Consider the following 22,265-nt stretch of genomic DNA (forward strand, 5'->3'; position numbering starts at 1 on the left):
AAAAACGCTAGAAAAGCTGCTGGACCTACACATCAGGAATGAGGTAGGGGGACTGATGTCAACCAACCAGCATGCCTATACTAAAGGGAAATCGGTGGAGACCGCACTACATTCGGTAGTAGCTACCATTGAGAAAGCCCTTCACAATAAAAAGTATGCACTGGGAGTATTCGTGGACATCTCCGGAGCATTCAACAACGTGGCTACGGAAGCAATAACAAATTGCCTGGTAGCAACTAATACACACCCAGCAATCAACCTGTGGATAAGGAACCTCCTAGGTTGCAGACGGGTGCAATCAGAGTGGGGCACCGCTTCCATGGTGAAAGAGGCACACAGAGGCACACCCCAGGGTGGAGTCCTGTCGCCCCTCCTGTGGAATCTGGTGGTCGACGACCTCATCAAGAGATACGAAAGGAAGGCCCCAATAATAACAGCTTATGCGGACGACATAAGCATACTTATTACGGGTGTTTGCCCATCGACCCTCAGCTCACTAATGCAACGAACACTCAGGGAGATACGCGAGTGGGCGGAAGAAGTAGGACTCAGTATCAACGCGGACAAGACGGACCTCATCCTCTTTACCAAGAGGTACAAGGTACCGATATGGACCCCCCGAAGATCAATCAAACTAGGCTAACCCCAAAAACACAAGTCAAATACCTGGGCACAGTACTGGATAGTAAACTGGCATGGAAACCCAATGTATTGGAAAGGGTGAAGAAGGCCACCATTGCTCTTTATGCATCCAAGAAGATGCTCAGCAGCACATGGGGCCTATCTCCGGCTCTGATGCATTTGATTTACATCTCGGTGGTGCGACCAACTCTGCTGTATGGAGTCTTAGTGTGGTGGCAAGCTACTGGAAAGAAAACGTATCATAAGCTTATGGAAAGGACTCAGCGACAGGCTTTGCTCTGTATTACAGGGGCGCTGAGGTCAACCCCAACAAAAGCACTCGAAACCCTACTTGGAATCGAACCCCTAGACATCCACGCCCGTCTGACTGCAGGAAAGGCAGCACAACGCCTCATCGCTTCAGGAAATATGCCGCCACAAGAATACGGGCATAGTTCAATTGGACGGGAAATGAACAGATCAACTGATTACATGACCCCCCAAACATGCCTCGACGTAAAAACAACTGCATCCTTGGGACCTGAAGACTGGAAAATCGGAAGAGACCAAACGGAGCACCTCAATATATATACGGACGGCTCCAAGATGGACGGAGGAGTAGGAGCGGGCCTATACTGTACAGACCCTGAGATAAGGCTGTCATATAAGCTACCGGACCATTGTAGCATATTCCAGGCAGAGGTTTTTGCCATCAGGAAAGCAGCAGAAGTCGCTCTTCTCACTGAAAGAGCACACGATGCGGTCAACCTATTCGTCGACAGCCAAGCGGCGATAAGATCCATGCAGTCGTCCGCAGTCAGTTCCAGAAATGTCTTGGCGAGCAGGGAGGCACTAGATACCCTAAGCACGACAAAGTCAGTGCGGATCTACTGGATTCCCAGCCACCAGGGCATCGAAGGGAACGAGACGGCGGACGTACTAGCTAAGGAAGGCGTCGGGCTGGCGAATACGAGAACCGAGAACGTGCCTGTCTCCCTCAGAACGCTGCAAAGCGATCTAGAAAAGCAGGCCGGATCACAAACCGAATGTAGGTGGAGGAGTACCACCGCCTGCAGAACCTCGAAAATCATGTGCAAGGAACGCAATGACAAACTCAGCCACTACCTGCTGCACCTACCACGGAAGGACTGCAGATTATTAGTGGGAATATTAACGGGACACTGCCTGGCTGCGGCGCATGCGACAAAGCTGGGAATCACAAACAGAGACAGTTGTAGGAAATGTGACGAACCTGGGGCAACCGAAACCCTAGAACATCTCATCTGCAACTGTCCTGCTCTCTTAAGGGCAAGGACGAGATACCTGGGCGCCCCAGTGCTGGCATCACTGGAAGATGCCTCCAAGAGGACGCCACAGCAACTACTGGCCTATGCGAAAAATACCTCGAGGACTTCAAAACCCACTAAACACTGCCGCGACGGTTCATACCCCCCCCCCCCCCCCCCCCCCCCCCCCCCCCCCCCCCCCCCCCCGTCCGGGTCAACCTAACCTTTCCTGGAAAATATCATAAATATTGAATAAACAGTGAAAAACAAGCGATTACAAATAAAAGACGAGGGGGAACGTTGTGAGTTGCTGCGGACACCGCAACTCTACAGTTATACCCGATACTTAGTCAGTATGGCTCTCCTCCGGCAGACGCCGCTAATATTGAACGACACGACAAAGAGTGCGTGCGAGAGAGACAGAAAATCAGTCTGAGCGTGACGTCGGGCGCTGCGTAGCCACTGCAAATTGATTTCTTGCTTATGGCTACAAAAATGATCCGATCTGATCCAGATTCAGTAATATGGTCGTTATCTATGATTCTGCGTTTTTAGTTTTCTCGAATCTGCAATATTGTGGATGCAACAGATTTTCGTCCTTTGTGTGGGTGGAAGGGGGTGGGACGAAATTTTGAGATATACGTTTTATAGTGAGATCTAACAGGAGTGCGGATACTAAATTTGGTTACTCTAGCGTTAATAGTCTCTGAGATTTGTGGATGCCCCAGATTTTCGTCCTTTGCGGGGGCGGAAGGGGGTGTGGCGAAATTTTGACACAAAACGGTCAAGGTCCGATATCACAGGAGTGTGGATACCAAATTTGGTTGCTCTAGCTCTTATGGGTTCTGAGATCCTTGAACTCATATTTTGCAAAAAACCGACCATGAAACCTGTGTGTTAGAGAGAGACAGAGCGAGAAAGAATGAAATTGTTTTCTGGATGCTGGCTATAATAATAATACGATCCAATTCAGATTCCGCAGTCTTAAAGATATGGTCATTCTCTACAATTCTACGTTTTTGGTTTTCTCATATCTTTAAAATTGTGGATGCCACAGATTTTCGTCCTTTTTGGGGGCGGAAGTGGGCGGGGCGAAGTTTTGAAATATTTTTGTAGCAGTGACATATCACAGAAGTCTGGATCCAAAACATCGTTGCTCTAGCTCTTATAGTCTTTGAGCACTAGGCGCTGAAGGGGACGGACAGACGGACGGACGGACAGACGGACAGACAGACAGACAGACAGGGCCAAATCGACTCGGCTATTGATGCTGATCAAGAATATATATACTTTATGGGGTCGGAAACGATTCCTTCTGGACGTTACACACATCCACTTTTACCACAAATCTAATATACCCCAATACTCATTTTGAGTATCGGGTATAAAAAGTTGACAAGCCCCATCACCTGATATTTTAGTTAAATTAAATTTTTTATGCGCAAATAAATAAAATATAAACATACATATATAAAATGTATCAGCGCTTTCTGTACCCCTACCTCCTCCCTCGTTCCGTCTTCTTCCCATTAGTCGCCCCAAAACTCCAGGTGAAATGAGCCACTGCGCCACAGCAGCGGGAACCTATGCTCCGCCTTTTGCCAGCCCCCTCCTCATTAGTGTTCGAGTATATGCCACGGCACCAACACCAATGCACGCACGCTCTCTCGCTCTATGACGCTCGCTGCGTCTCGCTCTGGTAGCAGTGTGTGGTGCTTATGTAAAGAGCTTATCAGCTTGCTCTCTCACACTCCTGTTCAAACATTACGCCTCTCCTCTCGCTGTGCGTGTGTCTGTGTGGGGGTGGGGTGGGGGAGCCATTTAAATTGCTTTCTCTGTTGCTTCTCATTTGTCGTGCCGACAGCGACGCCGACGCCTTTTTTTCTCCGATTATGTGTGTGTATAGTGTGCCTTTTGGGATTCTCATCCCAGACACACACAAACCCACTGCCACACCGACACGCACGAGAACCAGTTCGCCTAGTTATCGCTTTTTATAGGCATTTTGGTCTCGACATCGTCGTCGACGACGCCCGCTGCTCTCGGCTCGGCCTTTTGGTCGCTCGGTGGCCCAGCCGCTCTGCGGCGGCTCTGATTTTAGTACAATTTTGGTGCTCGCGGCAATTGGACGTCCTTCGTGGTGCGCCGGCGCGACAAAAACAGCACAGCAGAGTAAATAAAACCACAGCAACAACAAGAAAATCCCCCCAAACAACAAAAAAGTGCGATCCTTTGGTGCCAGCCAAAGCGTTAGTCGTTGGAAAAGTCATTAACATTTAATGCCTCGAGTGAAGCAGAAAAGTGACCAAGTGACGCGTTGACTTAGTGAAAATTTTTAGTGAAATTTTGTTTAAAATTGATTTGGAAAATTTATCGAGACTATGCCATGATATGATGGCCCTAAAAATGCTTTACCAGTTCGCGTTTGGAGAATCTAATTGAGAAGATCCAGGCCACCAAGGAGATCACGAGCAACGGTAAATTAAGAGAACTTTTTGGATAGAAATATAAGAGAGAAAGATAGATACAGACATAGGTCAATAGGGATACATCAGTATTCCCTGAGATTCATTTCCAGTCTAAATTTGCGGTCAACGTACGAGAGAGTGTCTCCGAATTCTTCCGAAGACTAGATCTGGGCCAGAGGGAGAGCTGCTAACTAGATTATTCTAATGGATTTGGTTCGACAGCTTCCTCTAGGTAATATTTATATAGCCAAGAGTACACAAAAAACGAGGTGGAACGTTGTGAGTTGCTGCGGACACCGCAACTCTACAGTTATACCCGATACTAAGTCAGTATGGCTCTCCTGCGGCAGACGCCGCTAATATTGAACCACACGACAAAGAGTGCGTGCGAGAGAGACAGAAAATCAGTCTGAGCGTGACGTCGGGCGCTGCGTAGCCACTGCAAATTGATTTGTTCCTATTGGCTATAAAAATGATCTGATCTGATCCAGATTCAGCAATCTGATAGATATGGTCATTATCTATGATTCTGCGTTTTTAGTTTTCTCGAATCTGCAATATTGTGGATGCAACAGATTTTCGTCCTTTGTGGGGGCGGAAAAGGGTGGGGCGAAATTCTGAGATATACGTTTTATAGTGAGATCTAACAGAAGTGCGGATACCAAATTTGGTTACTCTAACCTTAATAGTCTCTGAGATTTGTGGATGCCCCAGATTTTCGTCCTTTGCGGGGGCGGAAGGGGGTGTGGCGAAATTTGGACACGAAACGGTCAAGGTCCGATATCACAGGAGTGTGGATACCAAATTTGGTTGCTCTGGCTCTTATAGATTCTGAGATCCTTGAACTCATATTTTGCAATTGACAAAACCGACCATGAAACCTGTGTGTTAGAGAGAGACAGAGCGAGAAAGAATGAAATTGTTTTCTTGATTCTGGCTATAATCATTATACGATCTGGTTCAGATTTTGCACTGTAGAAGATATGGTCATCCTCACCGATTCTGCGTTTTTGGTTTTATCGTATCTTTAAAAATGTGGATGCCACAGATTTTCGTCCTTTGTGGGGGCGGAAGTGGGCGGGGCGAAGTTTTGAAATATTTTTGTAGCAGTGACATATCACAGAAGTCTGGATCCAAAACATCGTTGCTCTAGCTCTTATAGTCTTTGAGCACTAGGCGCTGAAGGGGACGGACGGACGGACGGACGGACGGACGGACGGACGGACGGACGGACAGACGGACAGACAGACAGGGCTCAATCGACTCGGCTATTGATGCTGATCAAGAATATATATACTTTATGGGGTCGGAAACGATTCCTTCTGGACGTTACACACATCCACTTTTACCACAAATCTAATATACCCCAATACTCATTTTGAGTATCGGGTATAACGAGGGGGAACGTTGTGAGTTGCTGCGGACACCGCAACTCTACAGTTATACCCGATACTAAGTCAGTATGGCTCTCCTCCGGCAGACGCCGCTAATATTAAACGACACGACAAAGAGTGCGTGCGAGAGAGACAGAAAATCAGTCTGAGCGTGACGTCGGCCGCTGCGTAGCCAGTGCAAATTGATTTGTTCCTTTTGGCAATAAAAATGATCTGATCTGATCCAGATTCAGCAATCTGATATATATGGTCATTATGATTCTGCGTTTTTAGTTTTCTCGAATCTGCAATATTGTGCATGCAACAGATTTTCGTCCTTTGTGTAGGCGGAAGGGGGTGGGGCGAAATTTTGAGATATACGTTTTATAGTGAGATCTAACAGGAGTGCGGATACTAAATTTGGTTACTCTAACCTGTGTGTTAGAGAGAGACAGAGCGAGAAAGAATGAAATTGTTTTCTTGATTGGCTATAATAATTATACGATCTGGTTCAGATTTTGCACTCTAAAAGATATAGTCATCTTCTACGATTCTGCGTTTTTAGTTTTCTCGTATCGTCGAAATTGTGGATGCCACAGATTTTCGCCCTTTGTGGGGGCGGAAGTGGGCGGGGCAAAGTTTTGAAATATTCTTGTAGGAGTGACATATCACAGAAGTCTGGATCCAAAACATCGTTGCTCTCGCTCTTATAGTCTTTGAGCACTAGGCGCTGAAGGGGACGGACAGACGGACAGACGGACGGACGGACAGACGGACAGACAGACAGGGCTCAATCGACTCGGCTATTGATGCTGATCAAGAATATATATACTTTATGGGGTCGGAAACGATTCCTTCTGGACGTTACACACATCCACTTTTACCACAAATCTAATATACCCCAATACTCATTTTGAGTATAGGGTATAAAAATTAAATAAATGTGTTCGATTTTACGAGTACTGTTAATATTCCGACGGTGTTTTGAGACTTTCAATAATGCGGAAAATATATTTCATTAACCTTATACCTTTCATATAGGTGAGTGAGCAAAGCGAGTGAGCCGGGGGTTGTCGCAGAATCTAAGCGAGTGAGTAAGAGGCTTTTTCCCTAGTGAAGATATATGGTGATAGATGATGAGAGCGGGAGACTGAGACCGTCATGGGGCAGTGGAATAAATGGATGGTGTACTCGTTATTAAAACGACGACAAGAACAAAGCGCAATTAGTTTGCATGAGACTCACTTACAGAGAGGGTCAGATGGGGATGGGGAGTTGGAGGTGGAGGTGGAAAGATGATCCCCACTTGTGGTGGGACTGGGGACTGGCCGACACCAAACGATGTGGTGCTAATTGAATTATTTCCGTGTCCAGCATTTGATAGCCGACGTTGAATTCCTGTCGCGCTTAGTCACACACATGCGCCGATCCCTTAGAGCCGCTAATCAGGATGCAGTCGCCCACACAGTGCGACCATAACTTCTAATTGAGAAACTCTTCCCGCTCTTGTACATTTCCAGACATGTACAGTACCCACACCTCGTCCAGCTACACACCGAGCATCTCCGATGGTACCCTGACACCCAACTCCCATCATCTGGCCGCTACCTCGGCGAGTGCCGGCCAGGAGGATCCCCACCTGACCGCTGAAGGCAAGTCGAACGGAGTCCCAGGAGAGGAGCCTGCCAAGCCAAAGCGACAGCCGCACTTCCACCACCACCATCACTACCATCACCAGCAGGCCCTGAAGATTGCCAACAAGCTGCGCAAAATCAATAAGGAGGCCAAGATGGCAGCTGCCGGAGGAGCAGGAGCCGGAACCGGCGCTGGCGGTGGCGGTGGAGCAGCCGCAAAGTTTGATAAGTTGACAGGCGAAGGCATTAAGAGTCGCGGCGACGGCTCCTATCAGTGCCAGTTCTGTGATAAGACGTTTCCGCGTCTCGGATACTTGAAGCATCACGTGCAGGTGAGTCTCCCTCTAAAAAGGGTTCCTTCTTTGGTGGGTGGGTTACCCGCTTAAAATGGGTGGCTGGGTGTCTGGGTGGGTTGCTTAATTACCACCTTGGCATCGCCATAAGGCGCTTAGTATTTCGCGCTTGTTCGGGTTGCGGTTGGGGTTGGGTGAACGTGAATCCACTTGATTGACACTTAGGTGACAGACTCCTTTGAGCTTTTCGCGTGTCACTGTTGAACCTTGATACACCATTCCAAACTTTGCTAATTGAAATTGAATTGAAAGTAGAAGTGGAAGAAGGATGAAGGTATTAAAGGGCTCCCTTTTATTCCATTCAAGGTGTTGAATATAAAGAATTTAAGGAAAGGAATCTTGTTATAGAAAAATATCTAGTCTGGTTTTATTTCGCGATCAGACCTTCAATAATCTCTACATCTTAAGATAATAAATATATCTTAGGATAAAGCTTTCATCATGCCAGATCCATTCGGTTAGCCTTCAGTTAGATCCATACCATGCAGCCATCTAACATATCATCTAAGACCGAATCTTTAGGCTGTGGCCTTTGTGGCTGCCGCCTCTCACCCACACGCCCTCACCCCTCCTGGGGTTGCGGCTCTGATTCGGCTTAAACGCTTTTCGGACTGCGAACAACACCGCCCATGACATCAGCAACTTGTTAACCCAATTGCAACTGCTGTTTAGGAGGACTACTACCGCCGATCTTTATCACCGGCCAGGGTCTAACATGTAGCGCTCGCTTTGATCCTAGCGCCTGGACAAAGCAGAGAATGGGGCAGATATTAACAGTTCGGTCTTTGGGCCATTCTCGCACGTTCTGGTTCTCCCCCCGAAAGGGAGGTAGTGGGGCGCGGCTTATGGGATGTTGATGGCGATGATGATTGGAGCGACAGTTTAAAAAACCATAACCAACACGGGATCACTCTCGCTCTCCTCCCCTCTCTCTCTCTCTATCTCTCTCTCTCTCTGAGTGGATGCGACTAACTCGGCTAAGTTTTCGGTTATATGGGTTAGGGTATACGAGTGAGTATATTGTGCAATATACGCAAATCCCGGACTGGGGGCCTGCATACAAATGGGCTTATTTTTTGCGGCTACTCCTCAGCGAGTTCAAAGCGCTCCACCGACGCTTTGGCAGCCGCCAAAGAACCCCAAAAGTAAACCGGTTGCGGGTGTAGTCCCCAATCCCCTTCCAGCACCTGTCCCCACACCACAACGAGAGGAGTCGCGCATTTAGATGAATTTTTGTCCACAAGCCACAAGTCGCAAGTCGCAAGTGAAACACCTACGGTTCCCGTCAGTCTCTCTCGCAGTCAGAACCAGACTCAGAACCAGAGGCCGAGTCAGAGCTGGCGTCCAAGTCCGATTCAGTCGGTATGCAGATTCAGATTCAGATTGACGCATCTATAAATTCAAGCGAGGAGCCGTCGTCGTTGTCGTCGTTGTCGTCGTTGTCGTCGTCATCGTCATCGTCAACATTTAACTGGGGTAGACGGACAGTTGTCGCTGCCTGGTTGTCTTCTAAGAATTTCAAATAGCTCTCGGCCCAAGTCCCCCCAAGTCTGGGCCTGTGTCTGGGCTAATCATGGATATAAGTGAATGGATACCGAACATATCAAAGTTAAGATTGCACCTGTGCCAGGGGAAATACTAATGGAGTTACCCTGAATCTATTTGCAGAGCCATGCGGAGCATCTGCCCTTCAAGTGCGAGTACTGCGCCAAGTTGTTCAAGCACAAGCGCTCCCGGGATCGCCATAAGAAGCTGCACACGAACGAGCGGAACTACAAGTGTCCGCACTGCGAGGCGGCCTTCTCCAGGAGGTAAGTGAGAGACCACGAAAAGGGACACGCACTTCAACTATAACTTCATTCTAATCTGACCATATCTCTTCCCTATCTTCCCTCTCTTCATTAGCGATCACCTGAAGATCCACATGAAGACGCATGATATCCAGAAGCCATTCCAGTGCAGCATGTGTAACAGGGGATACAACACGGCCGCGGCTCTCACCTCACACATGCAGAAGCACAAGAAGAACGCCGCCATCCTGGCCGCCGGCGGCAATCCCAATGCCCTTAACTACAGTCCCCGGTCCACCGGTTCCGCCTCGGCCTCAGTGTCCAGCAATGGGAGCCTGCACAAGCGGCGCTATGCCCTGGCCCTGGCCACCGACAGCAGTCCCAGTCGCCTGGACTTCCCCAAGAGATCGCGCAGCAGTCATGTGGGAAGCACGCCCACCCCAACCCCTCTGCTCAGATGCAGCTACTGTCCCAAGGCGACAGAGTTCAGCAGCCTGGAGCAACTGAGGGCCCATCTCCAGAATGTCCATGAGCAGCCGCAGCAACCCCAGCAGCCACAGCAGTCACAGCAGCAGCAGTCGGCGAAGACCCCCGTCCAGGAGGGAGAGTGCTTCCAGCTGTGCTGCGAGTATTGCACCATGAAGTTTGGCAACATTGCCGGACTATTCCAGCACATGCGCGCCACCCATCTGGATCGTCTGAGCAGCCCCAACTCCTACTACGAGCACTTCAATCGCCTAGCCACGGCCGGAACATTCAGTCCACGGCTGGCTCTGGATATACCCAAGATTAAGACGGATCTGGGCAGTCCCGAGCGTGAGAACCGACTCTCCGAGGACGACCTTCCCACGGATCTGAGCTGCAACAAGCGTCGACCACAGACACCCAGTGCTCCGCCCAATCCTCCGCACGCAACAGCACCACCCGGCATCTTCTTCTGCAACCAGTGCAACGCTGGACTTCCCGACTTTGAGAGCTTTCGCAACCACCTGAAGAGCCACATTGCCGAAGGAATTCAGTTGATCTGTCCCCACTGTGGCCTGAGCCTCCCGGAGCAGTCCGAGTTTGAGCGGCACGTGGTGGGACACTTCCTGATCGCCAACTCCGAGTTTAACTGCAGCTCCAGCTGTGGCAAGAGCTTCGGCAAGGCCGAGGAGCTGCAGCAGCACCTCATCACCGAGCACGTACTCACCCTGCTGAAGTGCGCCCTCTGTTCGGAGATGTGCGAGACACGGATGGCCATGCAGCTCCACCTGGCCTGCGCCCACAGCCAGGAGACGAAGCTGCTGCGCTGCACCGCCTGCATGGAGGTCTTCCGTTCCGATGGCGACTTCCATGTGCACGTCAAGACGCGCCATCAGCTGGGGAATCATCACCACCCGATGGGCGGCAACAGCAGCCCGGCCAATCCGCTGCAGTGCATGTTCTGCCGGGCCGTGTGCTCCTCTGAGCTGGAGATGCACTTCCATCTGGCGGCCCATGCGCGACAGTTCCGCTGTCCATCCTGTCCGGAGACCTTCCACGTGGAGTTCCTGCTCGACAGGCACATGCAGAGCCAGCACGGCGGCGTCAAGGACAAAGAGCTGCCGCCACTACGCTCCCCCAACATATGTAGTCTCTATGTGAACGCCCTGCTGCCTCCCCTCGCCGCAGCTGCCGCTGCCGCAGCAGCCACCAACAACAACAGTAGCATCATCGACTACAACGTGGCCTTCAAGGGGTTGTTTGGTGGAGGATCAACAGGAGGAAATGCACCCACAGGACCCTCGGCGGCCGGCAAGTTCTACAGCCCCTTGCAGGTGGAAACGAATGCCCTGAAGACACAGACCTCGCCCCATCCCGCCCTGATGTACGGCCTCAGCCAGCGCTATCTGATGGAGATGTACGCTGCCAAGTCCACGTCACCGGCCAACAGTGCCGCCAACGAATCAGCAGGAGGAGGAACCTCCTCCATCAATGCCCCGCCAGCACCACAGGCGCCGCCACCTCCCGCACCAGCTGTCACTTTCAGCTGTGGGATGTGCGAGCGTCAGGATCTGCGCAGCGAGGCCGAACTCCACTCACACCGGAAGCTGGCCCACAACCTGAAGACGGGCGTGAGTCTGCGGTGCGCCTACTGTGCGGGCAACCTCAAGTCGCGGGCGGAGCTCGAGCAGCACATGAAGAACTGCCACAACTCGACGGGCAAGCACAAGTGCCTCATCTGCGACGAGATCTTCCCATCTCCGGCCATCCTGGCCGAGCACAAGCTCCAGCACTTGAAGGTGGGTCAATCGGGCAAGTGCGCCAACTGCAGCCACCCGTTGGAGGATGTGGTCGCATTCCGAGCCCATCTCAGCGAGCATGGCAGCGATGGAGCCTCCCTGCCCTTGGCCTGCATTTGTTGTCGCCAGACCCTTCACTCGGAGTTCGAGCTGAGCCTCCATGCCAAGTTCCATACGAAGTCCTCGTCCAGTGGCGGCTGCCTCCAAGAACCAGCTTGCGCCCTGTGCCTGGAGCCCCTGCCAGGGGCAGTGGAGGGTCCCACCACTCCGGCCAAGCTCTGCGAAAAGTGCTGCCGAAAGCACAACCTCAACGGCAAGCGGAGCAAGGCCAGCGTAGCCCCCGTGGTCCAGGCCCAGCCGACTCCCTACCTGGAGAACCGCTGCAACATGTGCAAGATGATCTTGCCGCATTCCCAGAAACTGCAGGAGCACCTGGTCGAGCACACCTTCGCCGGCACCGAGCAGCGAAGCTTTAATTGCTACATCTGTTCGGCCGTATTCACGGCCCCTGGCGGCCTCCTTGGCCACATGGCCGAGCACGGCGCCCACTCGCGTCCCTACGACTGCAATCTTTGCCCGGAGAAGTTCTACTTCCGCGCCGAGCTGGAACACCACCAGCGGGCACACGAGCTGAGGCCAACGGTTCGTCCAACGCTAGCCAAACCGGAGCCCCCGATGCGGGGCAGTGCATCGCCCAGTCCAAGTCCGGTTCGAAGTCCCACGACCGTGAAGCAGGAGCTGTACGACACGGATACGGGTCACTCTGGGGGCGGCGATGCTGAGCCAGAGCCCGCCCTGGATGAGGAGGAGTACATAGAGGTGGAGCAGATTCCGCACGAGACGCGGCCAAGGGATGTCATGTCACAGATGGAAAGAGCCACAAACAGCGCCTGAGGAAAGCGTTTATGTAGCGAATGAGAGAGGGGAAAGGTATCAAGGACACATATTCAGAAGAGGGAAAGAGCCCGTAGTATTCATAAGACTGTTTCATGATTCGGGTATCCTACCTATCTTGGAGCTCGCAGAAGTACGAGTATTGCCGGAGTATTCTCCTTTCAAATCTTAGATCTTGCCACTTAAAATCATACAGTAAATGGAACAGTTTAGTATTAATCAGATAGATGTATCCGATATGCATATACACACTCCGTAGATCTAATGCCGCCCTCTTAAATATCATGACACATAAAATATTACACATACGCCTAGTTTACTCGTAGAAATTCTTGACAAAAACCTTTGTGTGTGATAGTTTTTCAAAGATTCATCGCGTTTATTTATACCCAAGCTATTTTATAGTTTATAGAGCGATTGGCGATTTCATTTTTGTATGTTATAGGGCCTTGCCTTCGTATTTCAGTATTTATATAGATCTACATTATTAAGTAGCCCCCATCCAACAATAATTGATTAACGATGTAACTACAATTTATTATACACATACATATTATGGTATTATATAGTTATGTATGTATTACATAAGCACCAAAAACATTTTTAATGTGTAGCATAAAAAGAACTAAAAAGAAAAAGCAAACAACAGAAAATGATTTAGTGAATAAAACAAACACAAGTTGAAACCAAAAAGAAAAAGAAAACGATCCAAAATACTTTATGTGTTTCCCTAGAAGCTTTATTCGGTTTGGGGCGGTGTGGTGGGGAAAATCTGATAAGAAAATCTCGTTGTGCGGCTCCTAGCCGTAGGTATACCCGTTTATACCCGTATTTTTTATGGAAGCTGACAACATGCGCCGCGTGACGAGACAAGGCGAGGTCTCCTCCGCCTCGAGGGCTCCTCCAAGACCAAATTTTATGGCGAATTTTTCGTTTCTGGTTTATTTCGGCAAGCGCGACACGTAATGGCAATAAAAAAGGTGCGCAACAGGGTAACCGGCGACCCGTTCGGGGTTTATGGAGTTTCGCATAAGGCACTGCCGAGGGGCAGCGCAACAACAAATTGGCATCTCAGTTGGGTGATCTCTATCTGTATCTTGAAGACCGGTGGCAATTACCCGCCAACAGATTACCAAGGCCACAACGCTTCTGTTTCTTGGAATGAAATGCAGCAGAATGCCCGACTCGGATTTGGAGTTGGTTTGACTGGACTGCCAGTGGTGGTGCAGTGGTGACTCCAGGCTTGAACTTAGTCTCGATTCTGGTCGGCCGTCGTCTAATCTGCAGCACCTCCTGCTTCTTGGAAGCAATTGCAAATAAATCGCATTTAATAAATTGCAGCGGCAAAAGGCACCGACCGCGGCTAGAGCGGCCTGCACCTGTTCCTGTCGGCAATCATCACAAATCAATAAAAATGTTTATCATCGAAACAATTGGTCCAACTCCAGCTCCAGGTCCAGTTCCAGCTCTAGCTCAAGCTTCTGCTCCAGCTCCAATTCCAGTTGCAGTACTCGTACAACTCTCCTGTGCGGCACTCCACTCGCCAAGTGGACACAAAGCACCGGCAGTTGTTAATTAGCGCTATGCCACACATGCCGGTGGAAAACAGCAAAACAGCGACACAGCAAAAGGAAAAACTCGTTGGGCCATTGACAATCGGAATTGCCCTCGAACGGGGCGAACGCAATCGAAAGCCCGTCGAGGTGACTTCATTGATCGTTTTGGCCCCCCACACCACGAACTCCACGCACTCCATGCTGCATGCCTCATGCACCACGCTCCAGGCCAGACCGCCAGGCGCGTCATCCGCTCGATCCTCCAGACCCCCGCTGTCTCTCACTCTCTGTCTCTTTCTACCGCTTTTAGCGTCACCAGTATGTCGAAGGCTGAATGTTGAATGCTGATGGAGATGGAGAGGGCTATGTCGATGTCGATGGCTCTTTAAATCAAAACCTCCAACGTACTCGTATCAAGTCCACGCGGATCGCTTCGATTCGCATCGCTTTATTTTTGGTATTTTAGGTATTTGACGGGTTTTTACACGCTTCCATTAAAAAGAAGATCACAGTGGTCGAAAGATGATGGTTTCCCCAAGGGAAAATATTGAGTAATACCTCGTGCAGGGATATGAGGGTCTTACTCAATGAATGTATCCCATTCTATAAAGTTGTTCCCCACTAGCCCCAGATTTACTCAGGTTTTCATTATTTTGCTTTTAATTGTGTTTCATCTTTCACTGGCACCAATGTGCGCCGTTTGAAAGTCTGCTGAGTGACTGACTAACTAACTAACTAGCTGACTGACTGACTGACAAGGCGATTTGAATCCCCGACAACCTGAAAGCCCCACATCCCCTCTGCACGTCCACATCCACATGGCCTTTGGTGGGCTAGATAGCCATCCATTCGCCCGAGCTCCTCACTGAGCCCACTGAGTGTTGTGTTCGTGTGTCCAGCTCCATGTGGGGCTGGCATGCGAGAAAAGCATTTTTGAGCCAAGACAGCGTTACATTGACAAATGAAGAAGCTCCCATCAGTCAGCGAAGGAACTGAGAGACAGACAGACGGACGGACAGGGAGTAAGAGTGGTTCTAGACTGGCGCGGATGGTGATGCCATGCCCACAAAACACCCAAAACCAAGTGGCAAATGGATACAAATGATGATCAGCGTGGATTGGTGAAAATAATGGAGGAAACAGAATACCAAAGGCGAGTTGCGGTGAGGCGAAAGGAAGGGCCTTACAGGTCCTTGACAGTGGCAGGTCCGCCACATCATGAGGGGTAAGTGATGGCAGTATAATATTTTCGCATGCCTTATTAAACAAAAACAAAAGTGAAAAATCTTTCCGTTTGCAACCCCCTTGCTCGGCAAATGCTTCCTCTTCCGGCCTGAAGGGGGAAAGGACAACGCTAAGGACACGGAATGTGGGCCAAACATGCGATTTTTGCAAAGGGAAGCATTCGAGAGCAAGGGCTACACTTACATACATTATATTCATTACCGGCTTATTAGCGTGATTTACCGATTTGGGGAGTGATGCGGTATGCGTTGAGGATGTGGATGAGGCTGAGGATGAGGATGCGGATGGGAAAAAGAATGTTTAAGGATGTTCGTGACGATGCTCGGCAGGAGGATGGTTAATGCCTGGGAAAATGACTCTGAAAGCGCCATATCCCATATCCGTTTCTCAATAATACCGTGCGAATTTCTTGATGGATGGCTGTAAAACAGGAAGCTCCCTAAGCTCTTTACGCCTCCCCCTCCCGTCTCTCTCTCTATATTTCCCCCAATCGATGGCTCTGTCATATGCAAATCATGATTTGGGTTTAGCCTGATATGAAACAACGTTCATAGCTTAATGGATCGCCTCGAGAAGAGGGTTTCATCAATTAGCTGTCAACTTCCTGTCTGCAATTGTACCATTACAGTGGGAACTGGGGACTGCAAACGGCGGTCTGTGGCAGGGGCATCCACTAATAAGCAGGGCTGACCAGATCAGAGAGACAGAGATCAGATCAAACAGAGAGTATCCTCTTCAGAGGCCGCTGTCGAGGCGCTAATTCAATTAATAATCCCTCGCTGGCCGACACTCGAAGGGGGACACGACACGCGCGATGTTTATCGGACCAACAATTTACACAAATTAAAACTAAACAGATCTCCCCTCACTCCCCCCCTCCCATCCACTTCGAACTTAATTATGCAATTATTATACAATTTTTCTTTAGTTTGGTTAATTTTTCTGATATTCGTATCCTCCTTCGGCTCGAGGCAGAGGCAGAGGCAGGGCACGAGCTGAGGTGCCGAAACCCCAAACAGAAACCGAAACCAAGAACATTTGCAGATACAGATACAATTACGGACACATAATCTTTCAGATACACATATGCGAGCGAAAGGCCTTTCCCATTGGCTGGAGGAAAGTTAACTGTGTGTGTGTCTGTGTTCCTGTGCGCCTGTAGGTGTTTATGTACAAGAATTCGTTCGCCAAGCCGGATACATATGCCGCATAGGGAGTCGGTCGTTTGGGGCGTGGCATGGGTGGGACAGGATACACATCTGCCATACATATCCAGCAGGTACAGGCGAGTGTTTTTGTGGCAGAAGAAAGGTTTAAACTTAATATTTCATTTAATTTCCAGAGGTATTAATTAATTTCAGTTCCTCAAATTAACTCACATTTTCAGCAAATTATCTTCTCCTCTGATAAATACGGTGTTTCTTTTGAAGAACGCATTATACTCCTCCAACAGCCTCAACCTTCTCAAGGGTCCGCTTCCTTCCACCCGTGGCATACTCACTCAATACACGATTAGTAATAGATATTTATCCTTATTAGAACGTGGTGAACGTGCCGCTATTTGCGTTATGTAAATGGATATCGATATGCGAGATGATCGCCAGACCGTTTGATTGATTGATTGATTGCCATTCAGGGCAGGCAGCACCAAATATAAACAGCAATCATGGAGGACAAAGGATGGCTTGGGGTCTTTCTTCTGCAGTATTTGCGGGCGGTTTGTTTTCTATGCGCAATTTATAAAGTTGCTGACACAATAATGGGAGCCAGTCCAGATCGGAATATGCCAGGATCAGCAGCAGCAGCAGCAGGAGCAGGACCGAGGATCACATCACCGCGTGGCACCTCCGCCTTAAATTCTCGCGAATTAAATTAAAAAGGAGCTGTGGATTGAGGTCCTGTACTCCTGCAGAGCACATTCGGAGAGCAAAAGTATTGTATTACCAGTAGCGAGGAGCAAGCAGCAGCAGGATCCGTAGAGCGTCCCAAGTTTGCTCGCCTTGATAAGACATAAAAGGTCCTTAAAGACAAAGTACCTTCGGCATAGCAATTGCCCGACCCAACCCAAGCATTTCCTTGTGCGTGTTTATGCTTTGCGCCTTCTTATCCCTCAATTTCTTATCACGGCAAAAAGATCAAATTTCGAGAGGGAGCCAGACGAGGAGAGCGACGGACAGATAGACAGAGAAAAGGAACCGCTGGGAAAGGATGTGCCAAAGGATGTATCCCAGTCTGTGCGACTCTTTTCAGGAGCCATCGAGGGCGGACAGGAGTCACAAGGAGATTGCATAACAGTCCCCAAGACAGTCTTAAATGCTGAGAATTAATTACATTTCAATTACAACTTTTGAGAAACCAAAAGATCCATCAGACTGGGTCATCTTAATGCATGGTCCAAGCATTAAATGTTACTTCACCTCTTAAAAAAAATTGCGAGAAGCGAAGAGAGTCAATGCTCCCCATATACATGGATCGGTTGACAGTGTTTTTTATTTGTTTAAGCATTACATAATCAGATGCTGCTGTCCCCCATGCATCGCCTGGGTAAACGTTTCTGTAGAAGCCCAGACTGAGACACAGACCTTAATTAAATTTTTGTGGCCTGAACAGGAATTGTGGTTCGGTTTCTGTGTGTTGGCTTGTTCTAAGTACGCTTCTTGTGACTTCTTTTATGACCCGCACAGTTTTGGGCCTCGCAAGATGACGACGACGATGATGATGATGGGCAGAAACGGACAAGTTTCACAATTTGCCTGTCCCCAGCACATCCCATCGCATCTCCATACCCATCCCTCCCCCGTTTTATGTGTAAGTTCATGTCCAGAGTGCGTTTTGACCTCTTGCCGCGTACGTGCCTGGCCCCAGAGTGTGACAAACTGGTTGCTGGGTAGCATAGTGTATACGGTGTGTAGCTGTCGCTATATAGTGAGCCTATAGTTGTTGTTTTTATGACTTAACGCCGCGTACGCCGCGCAATTTCAATTACAGCCAGAACCCCGCCGCGCTCTGTCATAGTACAAGCTGTTTACACAAATATACGACAACTATGTTGGATATATAGAGCAGCTCCGCTCAAACACTTTCATTACACCATTGAGAACGGGGTGGGCATGGGGAAGGAGCTGTAAAATTGTTGTACGCGCCCTCCGGTACGAAGGTTAGCCCTACGGTTGGGGCCAGGTGCCAAATTTGACGGGCCAACACCGCTGCTGCTTAAGTTGCTCATAATTTATGCCTTACAAAGCTGAACTATGACGGTTTGGGGCGGCGGAGATGGAGTCGACCTCTAAGAATGACTAGGGCACGTGTCTGTCTTTATGATTTCTGGTTTTGCCGTTCTCTATTTCCTCCACAGTTGCATTCATATTTGATGATTCCTTCGTCTCTGAGTTGCCAAATTTAATCAAGCAGTTTCAAATGAAATTGGACCACAGATATGAAAAAACTGATATATTGTAACTCGGGAGTCGTTTTGAGCACAGAAACTGATTAGGAGCCTGAAAAGGTAGCCCTATAAAAAAAAGTATATATATATAAAGTTAGTCTTTTGTGCTGCCAGACTACTGGAGTACCGTAAAATACCAAAAATACTGAAGTTTAATGTTGGCCAGCTTCAACGGCTTTTCAAATTACAGGTTTGTTTGTACTCTTTAACGATCCGATATTTACGAGAGAGAGACCACGGACGAAATACGATTAGATTATCGTTAAAAGAGCCGATGGGGACATACATACACATATTAATGCATAGGTGTTATTTTAAAATTGTAAACTCTCACAACTCACAACTATTTTCTTTTATCTTATCGTTACTTATCTTTACCTTTACCTACCCCACAATCACTCACTTTAGCTTGAAAATCGAAACCACCAACCATAAACCTCAGAATTGCTAGCGATTAAAAAGGCAAGTTATTTGACTCACCTATTTCACCTATTGGGAAAAACAAAAAAATATAATTTCACTCATTGATTGTCGTTTGTTGGGTTTTCATGACTTTAATTCAATTAAATATAATTTGCCGAAGGGCTATAACGCACATTAGGTGCGAAATGGAAAGCTCTTGATTGAGGTAAGCTTTTGTAGAGAAGGAAGCAAAATATGGAAGCTCGAGAGCCCAGGAAACCATCGAAAAGGGAACTTTATTGCACTCATACCATTTTTGCGTTAATATATATACAGAAATTGCGATTATCCTATTAAATTTAAATTTGGCACGCACGAATGTGCTGTTAGACTGTTAAAATGCTTCAAATTATATCCAGTGTGACCACACATATTGCTTGGCCAAGGTACAACTACTCAACGGCTTTTTGGTTTAAGCTGAAGTTCTCTTCACCGTTCAGTTTTTGTATAGAGAGAGACATGCGATCAGGTGATCATTAATATTCCGTACAACGTTGAAGCGCTTTATTAAAATTTAACTGAGAACCTTGGTCAATAGCAGCGCAGAGATAGAGCCAATTATGGTGTACGCACTACCACTGAAGGTTCCTCGTAATTGCAGTTGTCAGTATAGCAGACGCCACAGTGCGACTTCCAGTTGGCCCTGGCATCAGGATCGGTCAGATTACGAGCACAGATCCTGATATCCGGATGGGCCAAGGAACTCACTCGTAAGCGTGTTGTTAGGGCCAAGAGGTGTTGTGGGAGGGATTTGCGGACCTGTGTAGTAGGTGAGATTTGCACACAAGAAGCTCTGGCTGCCACCTACTTCGGGCACATCGTTGTGGTACGTCGAAAGCCAGTCGCTGGTGGCATTAGCCGTGGCGTTGGAGCAAGTCTGGACCGTGGGGTTCTTGCAAGAAGTGGCATCATTGCAGCTGTAGCAGGTCAGCGAGCTGGCTAATTATCTTAACCGATCATCAGAATCAAACTAAATTTTCTTACCGAATCGCACGCCCACAAGGGCTACAAGCACCACAGCAAAAATCAATTTCTTCCACATATTTATTAAGTGTTCTTCTGTTTGCGACTGTCAAGGAAAACTGATTCGAGCACAGCTCATGTGTCCCATGAGGTTGGTGACAAATATGACGATCATTAAATTATATAAAGATTAGATTAACCATGAAGTTCACAGTAGTAAAAACTATGGCAGAGTTAATGTCTTCTTACAGAGACTAAAAATGGGTATCCCGGGATCGAGATACAGGAAACTTATCACATGCATAAATAGGTCTAAACAAACTCAATCTAAGAAAAGGTAATTATAATTTAAGGTTGAAAGCTAAAAAAACAGAATTGTACTATCAGTCAAATGAAATAGGGTGTAAAAACGTCCATATTCATGGCTGAATCATTTCGCTTACACTTACGTTTAGCTGTAACCTTTTTTGTTACCTTTTTTGTTCAAACCTCATTTTAGACACAATCCAAAAAAGGGTAGTTCCTTAAATAAACCAATCTTGTGGAAAATCGAATCATCAATCGGATACAACTATTTGATTAAGGCTGAGTGTCTTAGCTAGCCAGTAATATTAAGCCGAATATTAAAATCAAGGAATATTATTTCTGAGCATGGGCATAGATCGATTAACCCATTGTAGACCAGGGGGTAGTTAAATATTCACCGTTCTGGTGAAAGATGTCTTGGTCTTTGTTATAAGGAAAGATGAAGGATCGGATAATTCTACAAGATGAATTATTATTATTAGTACTATTTTCTGCGGTTTAACTCAAGTTGCTATCCTGCTTAAATAACGGGGGCTTAAGTGGGTTAAGTTCGATTTTTCATCGTACGTTTGATTTACACACTGGTTTAATTTTTTGTTTACATTTTTGTTTATTTGAGACACAACTCAAAGCAAAAAAAAGATGCCATTGACTGAAGGACCGGCTCCCGAAAAGTGTGTGAATGCTTTAAAAGACGAAATGGACAGCAGCGAGGACAAGGAGTGCACGGAGGAAAACAGAAATGGACCGGAAGCAAAGGTAGCCGATGCGGTCGCAAACAGTTCCACTGCAAGCAATGCTCAGAAGCCAAAAATATTGGTCGGGAGTGCCAGCCACAGTCAACGGGATGCTGGAAGGCATGGGATACATCAGCGCCACCGATATACAGGGTTCCAACAACTTTCTACGCGAAATAAGGATACCTGGAAACAACCTGGCGTTGGACTGCGGAGCCGGTATTGGCCGCATTACTCGACACCTAATACCTCGCTTCCATTGCGTGGATCTTGTGGAGCAGGACCCAGCTTTTGCCAACAAGGCCCGGGAGTACTGTACAACTGAAAACACGCCAGTCGGCAGCTTGGGGAAGATCTACAACGTTGGACTACAGAAATTCACTCCCACAAAGAAATACGACCTCATCTGGAGTCAATGGGTCTTAGGACATCTCACTGAGCCGGACTTGATCGACTTCTTTCGACGCGTCCGGCAGGGACTGGCGCCGGGCGCTTTCTTTGTCCTTAAGGAGAACGTAACCAAATCAAAGGAGATAATCGTTGACGACGAGGATTCCTCAGTTACTCGACCTCTGGAGCACTACGATATCTCGTTAGAGGCGGCTGGATTTCGGATTGTGCGGAAAGTGCGCCAGCAAAACTTTCCAAAGGACCTTTATCCAGTTTACATGATCGCCTGTAAACCACTCTCTTCGGCTTAAATTCAAAATATAGTTACTACGGTACAAGAGAAATTGTACCTAGAATCCAATATCACAATTTTAGCTAGTCAGAAAAATTTATAAATTATATTTGTATAGCTTATAGAGACAACTAAATTTATCAAATGACCAAGCCGGGTCACAAGCTCGCAAAACTCTGCGTATCC

The 22,265-nt window shown here is 48.1% G+C and overlaps 1 protein-coding gene, 1 long non-coding RNA gene and 1 pseudogene across 2 annotated transcripts; 2 read left to right on the top strand and 1 right to left on the bottom strand.

Moving 5' to 3' along the window:
• The first annotated feature begins 4,022 nt into the window (after positions 1 to 4,022).
• LOC117185732 lies at positions 4,023 to 13,366 on the top strand (annotated as a pseudogene).
• Positions 13,367 to 19,863: 6,497 nt separating this feature from the next.
• Positions 19,864 to 20,461, bottom strand: LOC117191940. The gene is made up of 2 exons (XR_004474116.1): positions 20,376 to 20,461; positions 19,864 to 20,308 (listed from the first exon to the last, which is right to left on the bottom strand). It is a non-coding gene; the product is annotated as an uncharacterized LOC117191940 (long non-coding RNA).
• Positions 20,462 to 21,456: 995 nt separating this feature from the next.
• Positions 21,457 to 22,098, top strand: LOC117191495 (alpha N-terminal protein methyltransferase 1-like). Its single transcript, XM_033396347.1, has one exon. The coding sequence runs from the start codon at positions 21,457 to 21,459 to the stop codon at positions 22,096 to 22,098; it is 642 nt and encodes a 213-aa protein (XP_033252238.1).
• The last annotated feature ends 167 nt before the right edge of the window (positions 22,099 to 22,265 follow it).

Source organism: Drosophila miranda, assembly GCF_003369915.1.
Source record: "Drosophila miranda strain MSH22 chromosome Y unlocalized genomic scaffold, D.miranda_PacBio2.1 Contig_Y1_pilon, whole genome shotgun sequence".
Taxonomy (NCBI): domain Eukaryota; kingdom Metazoa; phylum Arthropoda; class Insecta; order Diptera; family Drosophilidae; genus Drosophila; species Drosophila miranda.